This window comes from Megalopta genalis, chromosome 13, assembly GCF_051020955.1.
Source record: "Megalopta genalis isolate 19385.01 chromosome 13, iyMegGena1_principal, whole genome shotgun sequence".
Lineage (NCBI taxonomy): Eukaryota > Metazoa > Arthropoda > Insecta > Hymenoptera > Halictidae > Megalopta > Megalopta genalis.
Genome location: NC_135025.1, coordinates 11021843 through 11044907, shown reverse-complemented (window position 1 = coordinate 11044907; position 23065 = coordinate 11021843). Strand labels below are relative to the sequence as shown.

Sequence of the window (23065 nt, the reverse complement as noted above, 5' to 3'; positions counted from 1 at the left end):
ACGAAGCTTCTAACTTCCTACATTTTGAAAGTAACGATCTTCAGCAGAGATGCATTTAAGTACATTCAATTTCTTGCTAATTGTTTATTTTTCAGTGCTTAAACATGTCATACACTTTAATATCATTTATTAAATAAATATATTGTGAATGCGCGATCTAGCTTTCAAAAGATAAATAGAAAAATACATGAAAGGGTACAGGTTAACAGAGGAGATTGACTTTTTATTTATGTCCTTTACAGATTTTGTACAGATTCAGCAAAATCGAAATTGACAGGTTAGTGAAACTTATTTAATTTGATTATAAGTATGTAAATTTTTAAGCACATATTTAAGATTACATTTCTTTGACAAATGTGCTCGTTTTGTTTGAACAAAAAAGTATTACACATTTAAGCACAGTTTTTTCATTGTTTTAAAATTAAATAGACACATTTAGAAGACTTAAGTGTTACAAAAATAAACCTTTCGTTATTATCTGGTGTCTCAACGTTCGTTATTCGGTGCTGTTGACGAGATATCTCGCGTTGCAATTTCTATTTTACGATGCTATGGACGAGATATCTCGTATTGCAATTTCTGTTTTACGAGGTTATAGGAGAAATATCTCGCTTCTCTTGTCTTAAGGAACAAATTCTTTCATCTAGTAACTTAAGATAAGAAATCCTTTTATTGTTAGTGGACAAGAATTCGATGATGGTAATATAAATAAAGGATATGCTATATTTTTATAGATTAAATTCTTTATTCTTACAATGTATAAAATATTTCGAAACGTGGAAATTGGAATGCGAGATATCTCGTCCATAGCATCGTAAAATAGAAATTGCAACGCGAGATATCTCGTCAACAGCACCGAATAACGAACGTTGAGACGCGAGATATCTCGTCCATGGCGTCGCAAAACCGACGTACTGGTAGCGAGATACTTGATACAGTAGAAATATTTGATACGGAAGAAATCAAAGTACACAAATTTGATAAGGAATAACATTTTATTTAATTCACTCTATTCTTGCATATAATGTAAATAATATATATGTATGTATATATAATTGTACTTCATTATTAAAAGAAGCGGAATATATATATGCCACAATAGCAAAGTATAATAACATCTGTCTCATGTGACTGTAAACAATGTACGTACATCATCAACAATTACTTAATAATTCATTTCATCTATAAATTAGAAAAAGATCTGAGAACAATATAGTAACCAAAATTTGTTCATTCTTGCCTTTATTAACTTCATATGTTTTATTATCTAGCGATAAGTCTAAAATACAACATAATCCCTATATTATTTATTTGTTATTGAGATCCACCAGGTCCGATTGATGAAGCCGACGATGCGATGTCAACTGCAATTAAAAAATGCAAACATTAATTTTTAATTTATCCGTCTAACTTTTTTTTAATGTCATTTTAAATATAATCTGATTCATCCTGAAGTTGTTATTTAGTTTGTTTTGTAAAGTTAAGTACTTCTTACTTTATAAAAACTGGATCTTTACAAATGAAGCTTTTCAGGTAATATATACAGTTACAACATTTTCCATAGAGTGTAAATAATAGATTTTTTTTTACTGAATTCAATACATTCAGATTTCGTATGAATTGATTTTTGTCCTACGTCAAAGATAAGTATAATAAGGTGTACGTACCCATTTTCCGACGATAAACGATAACGTATCAGGATTGACTTTCGCCGAATCCGAACGATGTGTTTGAGGAAGAAGCAATTTATCTTGTTCCCCAAACTTCTGCATAGGTAAAGCGAAATCATTATTTAAACGCATGGTATCTAATTCTTGATTCCTATCGCTATCTGTTGCCTCGTTTTCCGGAAATGCATTATCTCGTATATGGGGGTCGAACCTCTTGCCATGCCCACCGAAACAGGAATGACCAAACGCTGAACAACCACCTGAAAAAATGATCAAATGTGATGGTTGTACCTAATCGCAGCATTTTAATGTTTGGGGTGCATATGTGAAGGGATGCTATTAATTTGAAAGACATTGACGATCATTTTACATGTTTTTAATTATTTCTGAAAATGACACGTGTCTCATAAGAGCACGTTTCTTGAGATTCGATACAATTTTCAGTATAGTAAACACCTGTGCAAGAATCTTTGTGAAGTATAAAAATAAATCGTTTCGATCAGTTCAGTAGTTTCATGTAAGTGTGTATGTATAATGATGTTAGTATCTAATTTTGAAATTTAGTAGATAAATGAATAAAGCTTCGATGAAATATTAAACTTCTATTTGGGAACATAAAAATGGAGAGTTTTAGCAATTTGTACTTGAATAATATTTTGCAAGGAATAGTAAAAAAAGAAACCAAAGTCACTCTGAAATCTCGGAAGTACGTCCACTTAGTAAAAATTTGTGACCATTATAAAATGTCCACCTCGAAACAGAGTAAGTTTCATTTGAAACATTTCTTGGAACGAACTATAGTTTAGGAGATAATTGAGTGGCGTTAAATGGGACAACCTCGATAGTGAAGATTAAGAAGTATACAGTATATCGTATTTTCAATTTTCTTTAAGCTATAAAAAATCCGTACGAAAAATATTAAAGATTATTCTACATGAATACCGATGACCCGATGAATACGTTAACCCCTTGTCTTACGACTTCTTTGAAAGCCATAGTGATTGAAACTTCTCTGTCATTCATAATTCCATTTTTTCATTTCAAGCTTCGTTGTCCAGAAAATCGACTTTGAATATTGAACAAACACACACACTGAAAACTACAGTTTAGATGGATGCCATTGCATGGATCTCAATAAAAGTCATATGTCACTTATAAATAGTATTAATATAATTAGTATCAACATCATTTCTGTCTATGGGTTTAGAGTGGATTTGAGTTAAGACATGTAATATCGTTACTAATTTACTTTGTTAAATCAAAAATTGTTGAGAAATCTAAATATTCAAAGTCGATTTACGTGACAACGAAGCCTCAACTGAAAAAATTTAATTCCTTATTTTCGATTTGTTCTCTTTTATATGTATAAAATCACCCTCTCCTCGGTTATGTCAATATCACCGATGCTGGAACACTCTGTACAAGTAACCGAGATCTACGAAACATATTTTATAAATTTTTGTTATAAATGAAAATGTTAAGAAACATCGTTTTCAATTTTTTTTATATCATTCCAATTAATTGTACAATAATCTAAAAAATTCGTGTACGCTCATTTTCCAGAAAACTAGTCGGTTTGACATCTAAAAGAATTCAAGTTATTTGGACCGATTTAAAAAAAGTTATTCCGCGTATACATATTCAGCAGATTCTGTTCGAAAGATAAAAATGAAACGTAAAATTTAAGATAGAATTAAAAAACAGGCGACGGAATTAATGGAATATTTGAGTGAGATGAATGAATGGATTTAGGTTATATCTGTGAAATCAAGTTCCTTTCCTTGGCTGTAACACTGAAAATTATTATTATTAGTAAATTCTCTTTTCAGATTTTCTGAGCAAATGAAATATAAAATAACCGACTTATTTCTAAAAGTAGAACCAAGGTATGACTGAACAATGAGAATGAATTAACGTTTCTGAAAAAGTAGTCAAGCAGATATATTGTAACAGACAACGAAAATAGTAATGGCGAATGTACTCTTACATTATGGAAAGAAAATTTTCCATTTCAATGGACCGGAATATAATTGTAAACGCGTAACACGAAGCAAGCCGACCATTCGCAATGAAATAATAAATCAAGGATTGGCTTAGGCGCTTCAAACGAGGCTCGGATGGAAACGTGATTTGTCGCACGTGACCAACGCAGTGATAAAAATGAAAACAAGAAAGTAAAACGAACGACAGGGTCGCGCGCGAATTTATTCACTCAATTATAATCGTAAACGAAGCCGGGTTTAATCGATCGTTCGTTACGAGCTTCTTCCCGTCAACGCTCAAACGCGTTCGTTCGTGCGTTTCAAAAGCTTGAAAAGCCCTCTGAAGAGCCCGATTGTAGGGGCAACTTCCTACGAAGCAAATTTTCTTGCATACAAAGGATGCCGTCTACATGCTGCATAGACGACGTATAAAAATCATTCACGTTCTTCTTATGTCTTTCGATCCTGTTGCAAAATACGTTAACTTTAACCGTACCGGAATAGAGAAAAAAAGAACAAAGCAGATAAATTTAGTGTAATTTTCTGTATACTTGGAAAATGACTGCCGTATGTTTGAATTGTTTGAAGAAAGTATAAAGAATAAGACAAAATGTAAAAAAGTGTGTTAATACAACTTTTTAACAGCATTTTATTCTTTCACCACGTATTTCGTTCTCGTTAGAGAGAAATACTTTTTATTTCGCTTTAGCTTCGGCACATTTTAATTGAGATGAAATTAAGGATTTGCTATCATTTCCATAATAAGCGAGTCAGTTTGAATACGTTTATTTAAATGATTTGATCAACTGAAGTAAGAAATTATTTGAATATTATGCAGCGATAAAGTTCTACCTCTTCTTGTTCTATCCATTATTTTTTTACTACATAAGCTTGTGCAATATCTGATATTAAAATACAGTAATATAAATATTTATGGTACAAGAAATATCAGAAACAGCTCAAATAAGTTGCCAATATGTAAAACATACGCGTGATAAATTCAAAATTCTGCTTCTCCACATGATCTTTCTCCGTGTTAATCTTCACTCGCATACGTCGCAAAAAGTAAATAATTGTGTTGAACGAATGTAATTACCTTTCTAAAGATTAAGATAATTTTACGGAGTTGGATACTTCAGAAATATTGTCAAATTATAGATTGTTGGCAAAAGCACAGAAAAATCCAGTAAATAATTGAAAAACGTGAACTTCTTTGAAAAACGGTATTCATGCCTCAAAAACCCGTTGGAGAAATGCATTAACGCTGGCGGGGGGACATGTTTTCACTGAAGAAACGTCTCTTAATACTTGATGCAAGGTTTCCGGTGTACCTTGAGAGCATCCGGCAGTTTATGTGCACCAGCATCTATCCCTTGAAAGTTTGACTCAATTATTTAATTCCAATTTTAGGTATTGTTAACGTTCGCACATTCGCGATGGCGGCTGGTTACGTGTGTATACACCATTAGACATTGCATGTTATTAAATATTTGTTTACTCGTCCTCTATAACGTTAATACTAAACGAAATCGTTATCAATCCGACTACGGGACAATTCTACGGGAATGCAGAGTTGTTTGTATGCGCTGTCATGTGCTATTTATACGACAAAGTGATTTTCATCGTGGAGTTTAGCGGGAACCAGTGATGCCAGGTAAAGGTACAAATTCGTGACGTCGCTGACGGTAGATGCTCAATCATTGCTCTCTACCACCGTTGCCGTGTTTTTCCCTTAAATGTCACGTGACTCCATCCGTGACATTACGGATAAGCAGTTGAAGAGGGCTGGAGGTAGAGGGCTGAAGGTAGAAGGCTGCAGGGTTGCCACGTTCGTGATTGGTCAAATCGCGTCGGTCGACTATGCTGCACTCTGCCCTTACTCTGCTGACGTCACGGACCGGGTCACGTGACATTTGAGGGAATACACGGCAACGGTGTTAGCGAGTAGCGATTGGGCATCTACAGTCAGCGACGTCACGAATTTGTACCTTTGCCTGGAATTACTGGCAGGGACTGAATTGGACTTGTAACAGTTCTAAATCTTTGAAAAAGTCTAAACATCTATACTTCTCAGATGTCTTGGACCTACTTCTATGACTGTTTTATTACCACCAGTAATGCTATTTTCTTGAAATACTACTGAATACTAATGGGGAGACATTGTTCCTCGATGGAAACGGTGCTCAATGGACCAAAACGGGATTCTAGTTGAGAAAACTGATTTTCGTCGTCAGACAATATATATATACATATATATTCACGTAGAGAGGAAAGAATTGAAAGTTATTTATGAATATATATTTTGTATTATTCATACCTATTTATTATAATTTTTTACTTCGTTGCTCGTGTAAATAAGAACGCATAGGGCTGACAATTTGATTTCTGATACTTTGATATAAAAGGTGGACCACGCAACGTGATCAGCTCCGATCGGAAATTTTTTGAGCTAAAATATCATGGTTTAAGGAGAACTTTGAGATGATTGTATCACATTTTTCGTTGACCCTTTCTTTCCGAAGTTATCAAGGTTCTTTTTATAGACAAAGCTACAATTTATAAGAAAATATAACGAGCTCAGCTAAAATCGTGTTTCAGTAAATAAATCGAATCTTCGCGAAAATGTTCCATCGACGTGCGACGTCTCAGAGCAGCAAATTATTCATCTTACAATAAGTATGCCACCTAAGTTACTTGCAAACTATATGTTAAAGAACAAAAGTTATTCGAACAAAGTTGCATTATTTTATTGATTATAATGATTGTTTGGAGTTTGAAAGCAACTGTAATAATAGCGTTTAAAAATGACGGATGGAAGCATCAATGGACATGTTAGTCTGCTTGTAATAAGATTTATTATTTTCCAAACTCGCTATAAAATATTATCGTGATCAAACATTTTCCCAGAGATAAATTCTATAGAATTTATTGCACTTTGTATGTGCCTGTGAGCAGTGGAATACTATTTGCTTGAGATAGTGATGCCTTCGATAAGAAATAGATAAAGTATAATTTATTGACACGGATGTAAGTTTAACAAATTTTTAACATGTATAAATGAGCTGTCAATTTTTCGATTAGAAGAAATATTTAAAAAATTAATGTAAAATATCTCAGTAATTCCGGGAAAATAAACTATCACAATTAATAGTCACGTTAGTTATGAATTACTTAATATTGTTTCAATTTTGACAAAATTTATTTCGATCATATAGAATTACACACAAATTAGATATTTTAGGTATAATTGAAAGATAATTGGAAGATTGTAATCAAAATAAAAATTCTATGACGTGTATCAATCATAATTGCATTTTTATTATTTCTTTTATTGCATCTTTTATTATTCCGTCTTTAAATATATCGACAAAAAACCATTCAATGCTCGAAATAGGATTTTAAACTTGTAATTAAATTTATCAATTTTAAGTTCTAAATTTTTTAGTCCAACTGGTGGCGAAAATACTTTAAGCGCTCCCTTCGAAGATCGTTCTAAGATACTTTTAATTGAAAAAATTTGCTCGAAGAAAATTGCACGCACTGTGATGTAATGCATGTAGCAATTCCAAAACTGGGCAAACTGGCAAGATGCCATAGACAAAAGTACAGACAGCAGATCAAAAGTATTTTTCCATATCGTCACGATGCTAATAGTTTTCAGGGGCAACATGAGCAAAGCCGGATCCAAACATGACGTTTTCGTAAGGACAACAATGGCGGCATCCTATGTGCAACGAAACGCTGAAAAGATGTGAAACGATGGCCGTCGACAAAGTTGTTTCAAGTCCTATGCAAACAGCTCGCGTCATCGCGACGGTGTAATTTCCCTGTGTGACATGCTTTCGACGATCTGGAATCGCCGGGAATAAATTTTTGTTTCCCTATCCTCCCCGAATCGCGGGAAACAGAAATGTTTACGGACCGCGCGAGTTTTCGACAAACGGCCGCTGGGCCTTTGTGTTTATGATGGCCGGGAAAATGGACTCCGTAACCAAGGCAGTCGATTTTCTGCAAGCGGCCTCGACTTCAGTCCGGTATAAACGGTTTTGTTGTTTCGAATGTAAATTGGCTTCGACGGCACGCATAATTTCATTGTTCCGATGCAACCGAGCATGTACAGTGAGACTCGAATGTATTCGAACGCCTTTCAGAACGTAATAACATTTTATACTTGGGCTGAGCGATCTAAATTTCGTCGAGATGTCAGAGAGATTAGTTTATTAGACAATGATTAAACAATTTGCAATCAGTTAATAATAAATAAGAAAATATAAGTGTTTTTGCAATCTATACTGCAAACACACTTGTGCTTCTGATACATTGCAAAAGAAGCATAGGCTGTGATTTGTGCCAGTTACCTGACTTCCTCTATGCACCTCCCTTTAACCTTTGAAAGGCTCGCCATTTAACTGCATCATAGAGAACCAATACTAGGTCAATTCTAACTGAAATTAAATTTTTCGCTGGGGACACTTCTGATACAGTTTCAAAAGCAGTAGTACTAGATTTCTATCTGTTTTTCTTTCGCTTTGTTTGTTGCAATTAATAGTACCCGCCCACAATTTCATCGTACCGCAGCTGGCATTCTGTTATTTTGTTCCATCTATGTTTTCACCTTTTTATAATAAATATTCTAACATTTCTAGATTGGTTTCACGAACTGTTGCTTTTTCCCCTCTCAATTTGTAACGTCTGCTTTTTCACTTTCACATTACTATTTGAATTGTACGATTTCTAACGAACTTCAATTCTCATTTATTTTTGAAAATATTTAATTAAACGAAATACAAGCTAGCTGCAAAAATAAGTTACGAATTAGCTCCTGTTTCTTGTAATTAATACAGAAAATGTTGCATAAAGATTCGCAATCGAATCGTTCAGTTTTCGTATTACTTACTATTGGAACTTATCAGTTTGTATGTATCAGAATGTTCTGTCGGTTTTTCGTGATTTTATGCGCACACCAGCAGCAACGTTCTATTTTACCTGTAGGTAGTAATGAACTCCTCCTTTTCTCTTTCTGTTATTCCTTTACGTTCTTGTTATGTTATTCCCTTACGTTCTTGCAAAGTTGCTCCATTAATTTATCGATTTCCATCTCCTTGCTCCTTCCTCGCATATTTCGTTGCATTGTTTTTTTCAATTTCGATTGTTATTTTGCATTCATCTCTTCTACAGTCAATTACAGATCTCGACGAAATAACATCACAATGTTTATTCCTTCCTGAAAATTACTTATAATTTCTCCGTCGCTCCGCAGCTTCGAATTTCTGCTCTAATTACACTTTATATTTAGTCGGTGAAAAATAGTTTTTATAGCTTCTCACGTGTTATATCAAATTTCCTAACGCAGTATATGCAGTTTTTAATTAACATATCTGCAAAACGTGCATATCATTCCATGATTTATATATACATATACATGTATGTATTGCAGTCCGTCTACATAAAATCCTACAAGCATTAAACCAACTGAACGTCCAGAACAAATAATCGCTCATTCAAAAAGAAATATGATCTTGTTAATGGTACAAAAAAAAAAAGTGAAATGGAGACATTATTTGCTTTTAAATGTAGAGATAGTATAATTGAAATGCATATCTGAATGCACATATGTACATTTAATCATATGATAATTTTAATATAAAACATCGAAATTTGTAAATTATGCTGGAGAAATGAAATTATTTAGAAAATAATTTTGAAAAATTCGTACGCTCAATTTCTAATATATTTTGCACTTTTATCTTTTCCAGAAATAAAATTGGCCCGAAAAAAGTTTATAATTGACAAGTATATATCTTGGAATAACGCATATATTGAGATAATTTATCTTAAAAGCAATTTGAATGATTAAAATTGAAATTGAATTATGAGTCGAAGTTCGCAAAGTAGTGGACCTTATTTTCTGCACCCAGACAGAATTGTCGCAAAAGAAATTGTTCAAGTTCATAAATAATTGTTTGATTTCATTTTCTTAAACGATTCTTTATCAATTCTACATATAATGAAAAATACCCTGTAAAACATTCTTTAAGGAAGGAAATCAGTTTTTGTTTAAATATAGTTACGTTGGACAAAAGATTCTAATTTTGCATGAAAGTCTTCGATCTAGTCGCAGCATTAATGTCTTTTGTGCTTAAACAATCCGGTGCTTGTTATGGCAAGAGTAATTTGCGAGAAAAATGATGGCTGTATTCTGAGAGTCTCTGTTCCTCTGGAACGATGTTTTATTGCTTCTTCCTCCGTTCATTCGCCAGATACCTGAACTGTTAAGGTTCAAGCCGAGGTGGATAGAAAAGGAATTACCTCAGACACAAATATTTTACGATGCAGTTGTGGTAAACCTAATTTCTGTGGACGGAGTACAAGTGCATTTGTATTGTATCGTCAACCGAATAATTTTCTACGAAAGTAAAATCTAAAAGTGAACTTTCAGCCGACTTTATCTCAGGTGAATTTACAGAAAACCGTCGAGAGAATATTTTTTTTTATGGTCCTTTAGATTTACTCTTGACGAGGGATGGGATCAAGCACCTTGCAAACAGGTTTGAAGTTCGATTGATTGAATACGAACTCTATAATAAGTACTTTAAAAAATAAAAACAGTACTCCTAAGATAAACGAAAGTAATATTTGCAAGCATATTCGAATCTTGATCGAATAGATTTGAAACTTTCATGAATATTGTATCAGAGATTCTCCGATCTTTCCAATTATTATTTCTTTTGTTCAAATCTTATTACGCGCGCGGAATTCTGAGTTTCAAGATTCGAGTATTACTCGTGAAAGATACGACTCCTTTCAAGATAGATGTACTTGCATACAAGTGTAAACGGTACTGCTTTTTCGTATTAATCGAAATCCATGAAATGAAACTTGGTTATTGAACTTGACTCGAATTTGTGATTACATACACACTTACCGACAAAAGCTAAGAAACACGTTACACAGACGTATATTCTTGCTTGTAATAAACCTTCTTAAGATAGGATAAATATTTGTATTGTGTCAATGAAAATATTGATTTTATTTTTCTACAATTCTTTAATTTTCCATTTTTATTTTATGTTTTTTTCTCTTTCACTCCTTCCTTCGCCTTTTTAAAATTTTTCGTATCTGTTGTATGCACTAAATACAACAGTATTGCAATATACATATACAACGTTTCGCTATACTATGTACCTTTAATTTAATAAGACGTATTGACAACCAAATATTAATCAAATGTTAACGATATGTAAAGTTTCTTAATTTTTATCGGTAATTGTATAATATATTGAACACGATCCCATCCTTTCCGTAAACGGGAAAAGAAAATTCGGTTTATCCTAGAAACACATTTTTCTTGTATTAAAATAAAACTAAGAACATCGTTGGAAAATACAGCAACCGCGCAGCAACGTATAAAAACCGTCTGTCTTTATTTGGAATCGTCGATTTTTATTTGCTTCTGAAGAAAATATGAAGGGAATATACGTGGATTTCAACACAAATGTTTGCAGAGCAAATACAATGAGTTTCTCGTGACAGTAATTGTTTCATTCCATTCGGTTCGATTCCTCTGATACTTGAACTTACTTCGCCGTTTGCAAAAATAAACCTGCTTATAATGATTCATCAAGGTGAATGAGCATTCCCTCCTGTCGTATTTACGTCACAGATTTATTTCAATTTCATGAAATCGTGGACTTCGAGCTCTGCCATTGATCTCCTTAATCAACAAAGAGTACAATAATTATGAAACATGTTCGATTTCTACTAATAGGAATAAGGTAGCTAATAACTTCGTTGAAATCAATCTGGTACAAATATCCAGATTAACAAATGAAATTCCAACTTTGTCCACTGTATAGAGAGGTGATAATTTGTTCCCAATTAAAACATGACATTCTCGCGTGGGCACTTTATCGTATACGATAAAACATCATTTGTGTTGGAGAACATGTACTTCTTTAATGTAACGATTCTTTTCGCAATTGACGTTCTGTATTTCGTGGAACTTCACTCACACGTGGCAAAACTGTCCAGATATCGCGTAATTTTCTTGATCAACTTCACGGAATGATTTGTTCTGAATAAAATGCACACATTATTTTCTACTGCACATTTGATTATTTCACATTGTTATAAAAGAATGAACGTAAAATATACAATGCGTTATAATAATGTGCAATAGCGATTGCAATCTCATACTAAGACGTTTGAAACTCCTCCTGGCATAATAATTGAAAATCCTATTAATAGCCTACCGCTGAATAAGGTGTTGATATTAATTCAGATCACGAAAATATCATTCATGCAATAAGAAAATAACGAGACTGTTGCATTGCATGTTGATTTCATCGTTAATCGATCGTTGCGTAAAATCGTTATCGGTCCGCTTCATTTGTTCGATCGAGTAAACCCGAATTGTATTTGTCTTTGTCTGAAGCAACATGTCGCCAAACTTCGAAATTAAGATAGTTCTATGACGTCCGAAGGATATTCTATACATACGCTCTATTTTCACAGTCGTGCGATTCACAAAGTTGCGAAACGGATCGAGGCGGATCGGCGTCGTCGATGTTTGAAAGCAAAAGCCAACTTAACGGAACGGCAACTCGTCTGACCTCCTTGTAGATAGAAATTACGTTACTCCTCGGATCGAGTGATTTAATAAAAGCCGTTCGTCTCGCTATAAAACTACGAATGCCGTTTGAATTTATAGCGCGTCATAACGATCAACATTTATCATGCTGTACTACTTCCACTCCGTTCCGATTAATTAATAAAGGTGCAAGTAAATGGATCAAGTATTTCTTCGGCTTTCCGGTCATTCTTTCGACGTACATATTTCGCGAGATTTGTTTAAAATCGTAGCACACGATTGCAGAGGATATGTACAGCTGTGGACAAATACATTTACGGTAGACCTTAACACAGGATAAAGATTTGTATTCTATCAACGAAAATATTAATTTCTATTTTTTATTTCTTTTCTCGCTTATTTTTTATCTTCTGTATTTTACATATTTTTTATCGTTTGCTTTTATTATTTTTCATTATATCTTGTAAATTAAATTCTATCCCGAAATTCGAGAAAAGAGAGACACTATAAATAATTCAATAGACTCAATTGTATGCTTTGAAGAAAACTATAACTATACTAACTTTATTAGTGGTTATCAAAGTTGATCAGCATGCTGCACCGTGCATGACACGTATTAATCCTACCGAATTTTGATAAAATAGAAATATACTGTAAATTATTATTATTAAATTAATACTTTTAAAATATATAGTATACCTTCTATAATATTAAAGTGAAAGTTCTTTTCTTCGGAAAGTTCTTTTCAAATCTTTAATAATCTTAATTTATTAGGTTGTTTGGATAGTTTGTTTCACACGAGAGAGAGAAAGAGAGAGAGAGAGAGAGAGAGAGAGAGGGGGGGGGGAGAGAATTCATATAAAATATTTGAAACAAACATTCCGAACAATCTAATACTTACAGTAAATATTGGCCAGGATACGAAATCTATTTTTATAATTAGTTTATTAGTATCTCCTAACAAAGTGTATTTGCATCGAATAATATTTGAAATAGTATTACAACAAGTTTAATGTTTATAATCCAAGAGAAGATAAAGATACTAGCAATTGTTATATAATAATTTAGAATGTTTAACTATGCTAATTAAAGAAATTATACCCGAGTTTCATTTACTAATTGTGCAACTTAATTATAAAGCTTTATCTAGTATTCGCTGTAGAGCCTGACCATTGCTCGGTGTTTCTACTTGCGTATGTTTCAATTTACGTCGCGTCGTGAATATCCACGATGGTACGGAACATACCGTTGCATTTAATTTATTAACAACTTCTATGTATGTGAATGGTCATGCGAAAAAGGACCGGAAGGGAAAGACAGATTTCGATTAAAATGAGTTTAAAATTATTTGTATAATATTTGTATATTAAATAGTATATTAAAGTTATTAGTGTATTATGTTGACACTGATAGCATTAGCAAACTAGTTCAACACGTTCAATAAAATTGATTGAACACTAACTTTAAACACATTTTCCTTTAAATCGTTTTTTTTTCCTTCCCATACCTTTTCGCACGACCACTCACATATGATTATATCGAATAATATTCAAAATATAATATAATTAATATTTATTATTGAAAAAGAGGAAATACGTTATAAATTGTTACTTAATAAGTCAAAAGGTTACATTTCAATATTTTGCGCTTTTTCGCGTAAATAAAAAGAGGTTTTTTTGTATACAAAGAAATATCTTTATTCAATTACATATTCTCCATTGTTTTTTTTATAACAGTTTCCCACCTTTTGGATAAATTCATAATATCTCTTTTATAAAATTCCCCCCCCCCAAAAAAAAAATTCGCTCCAAGTGCTCTTTAACAGCCTCTTCAGAATTGAGTTTCTTTTCATTTACCGAATTTTGTAAACAAATGGGACAACGTCTGGAGAATATGATGGATGTGGTTGTGGACATCCCACAGCCCAGCCGTTGTATCTTTTGCCTTCTTCTAAGCGAAGTGTGAGGTCTGGCGTTGTCTCGGTGGAAGAGACTCCTTCACGATTCAGTAGTTCTGGACGCTTTTCCTCGATGGATCTTTCTAATTTGTCTAACTGATCGTGGTATACTTCTAAATTAACAGCTCTATTGCTTGGAAGGAATTCATCAAATATTACACCTTTGTAATTCCATCAAATTGGTAGCATAACCCTTTTCGGGTGAAGGTCTGTTTTCGTTATCGTTTGCGATGTGGTTTATCGTTGTGATTCCACGATCGTTTACGCCTAGTGTTATCGTAGACGATCCACTATTCATTTCTCGTAATCATTCGCTTGAGGAACAGATCGCTTTCTTCACGTTTCACAAGCATATCACAGATTGAAATACGATTAATACGCGATTCGTCTCGGTCAACGCGTACGAAACCCGAACGTCAAGCCAGCTCCAAGTTCATGGAAGTGATTTTCTACACTTGACTTTGATATTTTTAGGATTTGGGCAATATAAATGTAACCCGCGGGTTACATTCACTTAAATTTCTCAGTTAATCGTTATCCACCTCCTGTGACCGGCTAGCGCGTGGTGCATCTTTAAGAGAAAAATCTTCAGCACGGAACTTTGCAAACCATTTCTGGCATACACGTTCTTTAATCGTATTCGATCCATACACACGTTTTTTTGCACGTTTGGGTCGCGTTTTTCCCTTTTTTATAATAAAAAAGCATAATACGTCGTAAATGCTGTTTGAGGTCGTCCATCTTCGATACGATATTGAATTGTAAAAATCAAAATTAATCTTAACAATTTGGAGTTGAAAATGCATGACGTAGCACATTAAAGATTCGGAGCGAAGTTAATTGCGAACTAGACTGCAAGAAGATAAATATTGTAAAAAAACCTTACGCAGTCTCTCTTATTGGCCAATCTAAAAAACGTTTCTGCTTCTGGTTAAAATTGTAATGACGTGATATCACCTTCTTAAATTCATTAGTATCATCCAAGCTTATTCATATCGAACAACGCTTGAAATATGCGATATATTTAATCATTAACAAAAAAAATAAAAGAAAACGTGTTAATAGCGGCGAAACTATAAACAAATGCACAGATTACTGTTGACAATCATTTTCAAACAGGAAAAACTAAAAACTCAATTTGTTTCTTTACTTAATCGAATGATAAACTATTGTTAGCTGCACTTTGTATTTGGTATAGAATAAAAGAAATCATACTCCATTGCTTGTATGATAATAATTAACATTTGCTTGTATACATTTTACCGTTACTTAAATTGTTTACAATCCGCGTATAGAACTCATTCGTCCAATCAGCATGGATAATACGTTTTTAAGCAAATATTGTAGCACGTGTAACCCAAATAATGTTTAAGGTTTTGAACAGTAATAATAGTAAACGCGATGACCATTCGACCGCGTCAGTCGTTAAATACATAACAAATATTATACGTTGAATGTATCACATGAGCGTGACTTAAACAACAAATATGTTTAATTATGTACACGTAACGATATACCTAATCTGCAAACGCGGGATCCCAAATTACGCGTAATTGTATCATCTCGTAATAATGTTAACAAACAATTTTTATTCGATGCGTTTCGTTCGAGCGTAATCAATTCAGCGATTTTAATGAATGCAACTGGAAAAATAATGTTCTAATTTAAACGAACGTATTTCGCATCTATACGACGTTCTAAAAGTGTACGCCAATTATGCGACACGCGAGGCAAGGATTATTACAATATCTCGGAATTAGTGTAACGTAGTTTTTCCTTGCACAGGAAACGTTTAATTGAAAGCATGCGGGGCAAGTTCACTTAGTTTCGACGAAGTATAATGGATTTTAATCAAGTTACGTTAACTAAAATATCGATAAAACTTAATTAATGTAAGAGAATTCCGTTCCGCAATTAAGAACTACCTGCGCCATGGTGTAAACGGTATTTGCATACATTAAAAACTTTCATGTCTCTATTCGCTATTGCAATCTTAAGAAAAGTTTGGATGCTTCTTATCCTGGAAAAAGTTTCATGGAAAATTCGTCAAAACGATGAATTCAATTTTTTAGTATTTCTAGCTTTGACTTCGATTAAATCGAATCGCTTATTATTTATTTACTAATTACTACATACATTGTTTGTTAACGATGCTTGTAAAAAGTTTAATTTCTAATATCGAGCATGAGAATAAGAAGCTTGCTGACACTAAAATAAAATGACACTTTCTTAATTAGTCCATTGTAATGAAAGTAACGAATATACAATTCTAATATTTTCCATGCATCTACTAATTACCAAAACGTTTTCCAATTTGCATTTTATGCTAATCGACTGTTGGGACAATTTTTTATTGTATTCTTGAAAACTTGCGTATGCGTGTGTAAATCTAACAATACATGGGATAAATGTACCTAGAAATCTTAATTCTTAAGGACAAACTCGGTATGCGCGAGTAAAACTTCAGTATAAGCTTTATGCTTTAAAATGTAGATTCCGGAATGTTCGATGTTGAAACAAAAACATCCTCAAATAGTTTGAGCTCTTCTGAGTTCTCCTCATTAAAAGGAATATTACTTAAACGCTAACGTGAACATGAAACGCAAAGGTAAACTCTGCGAAATATTTCACAAGTCAGAGGAATAATCTTACCACTTTCTATCGTATTGTTCAAACAGTAAATATACGTAGAATGTTAAAAATTTACAATAACAATTCTTCCATGAAGTGCAGGCGTTTAATTTTGTAGGTAAATTAATCCCTGCAATCAGAAACTAAAAATTGTAATTAAAAATCTCTTTTATTACATGTAATTATTAATCAATCTCGATTTTTGTAATTTTACATGTATTCACTTGTTCTGTGAAGTTCGATTAAGTTATACTCTAAGTGTGCAAAAGTGCTTGTTGTAAACCAGCGAAATGATGACATACATTTTACCAAAATTGATTAGAAATGAATGTGTACAATTTTATTCTTTTTTTAGCAAAAACGAAAGAAATACATCATTTATGAATAATTTCTATATTCAAGGTTTCAATAAATTCATTTTAGGAGCACAAATTTTCCAGGCTTTAATTTTGTTTACTTTTCTATAATTTTAATGAATGCACTTTTGCACAAGAATGCACAAGAACGCACTTTTCCACGTTCCCATTCTCAAATCGTAGTTTATGCTATAATTAATTCCTTCTTCGTACATTAGACTATAATATACTAATTCAGTCGATTATTTTACGAAAGATTTAAATCTTCTCAAGATCCCAATTTTAGAATGTAGTTCACGGTACAATTAATTCTGCTTCATACGAGATGATGCCATAATTTACTAATTAAGTTAACTGTTTTATAAACGATTTGAATCTTTCAAATGTTTACAGACGATATTTTAGGAATCCGTATTTTCTAGATTCCAATTTTCGATTGTAGTTCTCACAGTATACTAAATTCACATTACTATTCAAATCGAAGATCCTACAAATAATCATTATCTTCTCGACAATGTACTTTTTCGGCAATACAAGGCGACTACAAAATGAATGGACCGACAATAACAACCTGTTATCCTTCGTCGTCAGTACGAGAATTACTTTGGCGCCGATAAAAACGACAAACGAACTGAAAATCACGGCGAGGCGTGTCACGTATCACACGTTACGCAACTGGAACGTTCAAAAAACGATGTTCATTAATCAGACGATCGGACATACTCGCTCTGCAATCAATACAGTAACGGTGCGTTACCAAATAACGACCGTAACGAACTCGCGGATATAAAGTAGTTGTTGGGCAACGGATCTTGTCTAACGATTACATATTTTCATATACATATTGCGTAATGAGAGTGCACTTCGTTTCCCTCCGATTTCTGGGTAGTCTTCTTGAATGCAATTTCGTGAAAACGATTTTTATCCGATTCCGAGATTACTCGATTTACTTTCGAAGATAAGATTGCTGCTGCAACTAAAGTATAGTTAGCAACTTATTACACTTTTCTATCTTTATTATTATATATAATAATTAATATATACTAATGTAATAATTACACTATCTGTTTTCTGTTTACCAGAATAGAAGAATGAATCGCAAAAGGAATTTTTATTTAACTCGGTGCACTAACGCATAAATCTAACCAGCGTAAAATGATATTAAGTGCTCAATAAATGTAATATTTCGATAAGTTACAATAGCCAGAATTGCAAAAATTCATACGAGAAACAGATTATGAAATATAATTTATTTGTTTTCTGTTTATTAGAACGGAGGACTGAAATGCAAAACGATATTTTATTTTGCTCGGTGCACCTGCGGGGAGTCCTGACAGCGTAAAAAGATATTAAGTGCCTGGTAAATATAATCTTTTGACAATGGATTAGCCAAAGTTACAAAAATGTTTAGTGAAATACTAATGCTGAAGAACTAATAGATTACTTTATGAAATACAAGAAAGCATTTGTATTATTAAAGAATAATAACATTTTTAAATGTTATTGCGAAGAAGATTTTTCTTTCGGTTTAGTTTGCAAAAATAATCCAGAAAAGTATACATTGTTTTCTGGAATAATCAAACAAAAATCTGGTCAAATTAGGAAAGTAATGTAGAAGCGCAAGTGACTTTTTCTGTGTACACACTTTTTACAAATGTATGTTCACATTTGTTTCAGAATGGAACGTGGATAATGAACAAGACTTCGCACTTCATAAAATAATTATTGTAATATAATTTTATACAAAGAAAGTGTTAATCTGATCGTAAAGAATCTTAGAAGATATTAAAACGTCAGTTATCTCGAGTGTCATAATTAAAATTCTGAACGAATATTATTAATCGATGGAAAATGTTTTGCATCATTACATATTTTTAAGGCTATCTATTGTTTCTGATATGTCAACGCATGGCGCGAATGTATCGTAAAATTTTAATTAAAAGGATATCATTATTGACATGAACAATAACAATATTAACTGAGTTAGTTAGTGCTTTGTCATCTTTGATTAGCTACGAATTATCTCGAACGGAGAGACGTAGGATTTTCTCATGTTACAACGAAAGAAATTCTAGATCTAAGTGCACCGGACCGTAAGCTTGGTCTGCTGTTAGTTCTCCCGAGCATCGGTAATAACAACGATTGTTAACGAGCTAACGAAGACGTTAACAAGTTATTTGTAAGACTGGAAAAAGCATCTAATGCCTTGTCTAAGAAGGCATATAGTTTCTTTTTTAAAGAAAGCGATATTTTCTTCCATCAGATTTCAAAGTACTGCAAACGCTAATTAGCATCGTATTTCTTAATGGATTAAAAGGATTTGCTTAATGAACTTTTTTACAGAAAATGAAGAGAATGCTATTACCGTATACTTATCAACGATAAACTATCATTTTCAATGGGTTTTGACGTGTTATAATGCAGTTTACAAAACTAAATGTTAGTATTTGCAATACTATTATTAACGATTTATAAATGTTTTATTTGAAAAATTAGGTTGTATAAACAAGTCAATATTATCTTTGAATCACTTTCTTTGTCTTCTAAATATAATATTTAACGACCTACGCAAAAGTGTTAATTCTGATTAAAATAATGAAAAATATTCTTCGATTCCATTTATAATTACGAGACCCGAATTAATAATTGTGTCACACATATCTATATATATATATATAGATATAATCGTAATTCCGTTGTGCATACTTTCAAACACGTTTCGCTATCATTGTGCGGAACTATGTACGAATTAAATGAAGAGTGAATTCATTATATGCGAAAGATAATTAAAATGATCTATAGTACAAGTACCTCAAGATACATTTTTTGTGTATAAGTTTCAATTCTTCGTGATCTCCGAGACATATACGGTAAAGTTAATTTAATTAAGAAACTTTGTATAAACTTGCAACGAAACTATTTTTTTGAAATGTTGTCAAAAGATCGTCGTAACATCAAATCGAACTTTTGAAATTACTTTATCATGAAGTTCTTTTCTATAGCGTAATTACATCGTCAAAATCTACACTTTATTAAATGTGTAACAAAGTACCGTTACAACGAGGAACTGCAATTATTACTATAGCGATATATACTGTTATATATACTGTTATATTAATATAACAGTACTTAAAAGCCTTTGGTAAGAACACGAACAATCTATGAGAAATGACAAAAAGAAAAAGATAAAAATCTATCTTAGAAACGATAACAATGAAAACTGACGGATACTAAATATTTTTTAATATTACAAAGTAAAATGAAATCTAGTATTCTGAAGTTAATAATGTTCCGTCAGCGATATCATTAACAGTATCAGATTGTAAAATCGTTACAACAGAAGAATTATTTTAATCTATGCAAAATATATAAATTTAAACAACTAGTTTATGCTTTATATTAATGAAAATTGAATTACACAGAATCTTGTTTTTAACGATGCAAGTTTAGTTTGTAACTTTAGTCTAAATTTTGAAAAGATATTCTCTGCTTGTGAAACAAGCAATTTCATTTTAAGACTGTATTTACAAACATCTCGAGAAATCTTACAAAATTGTCGACTAAAGCTCGCAATACCTTTACCATTTATGAAAACCATTCTGTACATAAAACTGGAACAGTATTACTTCGTTTCAACAAATGACACTCGATTCAGTTGTAACGAATGCAAACGTTATTGGTGCACGCTTTTAAAACGTCAGATTTTATGTGACTTTTGAGCACTCTGCAATTACAAGTATGTACTTACAAATCATTCGATAAAACGGTTTAAAAGATCAGACTATCAAGGAACGAAATTGCGACGCGTGTTGTTAATGAATTTTACACTTCTCGCGCTCCATTAAATATTTTGGTCATAAATTTTCATGTCATCGTGCAATCTCACTTTTTAATATTAATTTGCGATTACAATCTCTAAATAGATTCAACAAAAATCACGCATAACTAAGACCCACAGTTTTGACTGCTCCAATTTCATTTCACTTTCAAATTCTGACGTACATTTGGAACTACAAACATCAATAAACAGATTTTACACATATTAACAAACATCATTACATATTTTAGGTCGGACGTGTATTTTCAAAGGAACATATGGCAATTAATTTCAAGGACACAATTGACTACAGTGATCTGAAATTTTGTATGTACATTTAGATATGTTTGAAGCAACAATACAATTTTTTTTGAATATCCTGTTAAAAGCCGTGGGAGTCATTAATAAATTCGTCGATTGTAACATTTTGCGAAAATTAATCTGACTCATTGATTTCATCCAATATTCTAATAGAAACACAAATCACAGTTTCTTTTACTCCTCTTGAATGGAATTATTCGTGGAACTATTGTAAATAATCCAAAAGAATTATCAAACATTTAAAAGTAAGCCTTTGAATGTAAAAAAAGAATGCTTCACTGTTATTGCATGGAGAAACAACAAATTTAAAAATACCAACATTATTCAACATGGTTGCTGGTCTCTTCGAAAATTAATTCAGAGTTACAAATTAATTTGCCAAGGACTTGCAAGTCAACGGAAACAATTCCAAGGATAAATTCTAATTTTCTACTTTCGATCTTATTAATAAAAATGGTTGCAATTTGTGTGAAATTTTTTCATAGCACACCATTAAATTCAGCTCAACGTATACACGAATAAAGTATTGACGTACCACGTGGCCACACGTATGAAAGAAAATTGTGCTCATATATATAGATGGACCCACTACTTTCCTTAAATAACCAATTCATACTTGATCAGATATATCGATCTCTGTCTGTATTTTGAAACGTATGAAAGGCTGGGTGAGCTATAAGTCAATAAAGCAGCCACGTCAGACAGATATTACAGACTCAGTCAGCATAAAATAGTTTCGTGTCTCCTCGGTAAGTGAAATCCATCCCCATCGTAGTCTCCACGCGTCAAATGATTGTGAGTAATAAGATCTCGATCGAATAGGGCTGTCGCGAATGAGACGATTAAAGGGAATAGTAAAATCTTTGGACGAGAGGAAAACGATTTTTATGAGTCTTTGGAAGAAGTTCTTATCCCAGTAATGGAGAAAAGTTGTCGAATGACACTCATTCGACTAAATGGTGCTTCATCAATCTCTTCCTTATTGTTCTGTGCAACGGAGTGGTGTAGAAATGTGAAAAGAATTATGTGAAACTCAATCTTTTAGATTGAAAGCATAATTATAGATAAGAAAACAAAATATTTCAATCTTCTTTGTAAGTGTTTCCTTGACTTTTAAATGAATACATTTTTTTTATATTAACAGGAATTATGAACAGAAATATTTTATACGAAAGCAACGTTGTTTTCTATAATCTACAAATATAAGCTATAATTTTTTTAATCCTGTTTTAAAAACCTTTTGTTTATTCGCTGCAACATTAATGTTACACATATCGTTAGTTAGTTTAATAATAGTAAAATTCGAAGGATCATATTGACGATCACGATTATGATTCTGTGAGCACAAATCTGTAAATGTTCTTACTAGAAATATTGCTTTACATTGAAATTTCATTGTTATATTACATGTGAGCTGTGCGTGCAGAACTTTCTAGATTCTTCTATGAGTATATCACCGAAACTTATGGTAGAGCAATCTCTTATGTTTACATTCTTCAGAATTTTATTATCACTCTAGGTGATGAAATTTCGAAACATTCTAGTAATTTATGTTCGCGAGTCTATGAAACGTCGACGCAAGTTCTTGAATGGTACTGATAAACACCTTTTGCGAATTTTCATTGTTACACAACCCCTTCGTTTATCTTTAAATTGAACTTTAATGATATTATTAATTAACCATTAATTAAGGATAGATTTGCATAACAAGGAACAATCGGATAGCAAATGTGAACATAAA

The 23065-nt window shown here is 32.5% G+C and overlaps 1 protein-coding gene across 1 annotated transcript in view; it reads right to left on the bottom strand.

The window, feature by feature from the left end:
• Positions 1–976: 976 nt before the first annotated feature.
• The window catches only part of LOC117224928 (uncharacterized), a 44327-nt gene continuing 22238 nt past the window's right edge, over positions 977–23065 (bottom strand). Inside the window, exons 2-3 of the mRNA XM_033478150.2 lie at positions 1668–1930; positions 977–1364 (exon numbers count right to left, since the gene is read on the bottom strand). Coding sequence (XP_033334041.1) covers positions 1308–1364; positions 1668–1930 — 320 coding nt within the window. The 3' untranslated portion in view covers positions 977–1307. The remainder of the gene's footprint in view (positions 1365–1667; positions 1931–23065) is intronic.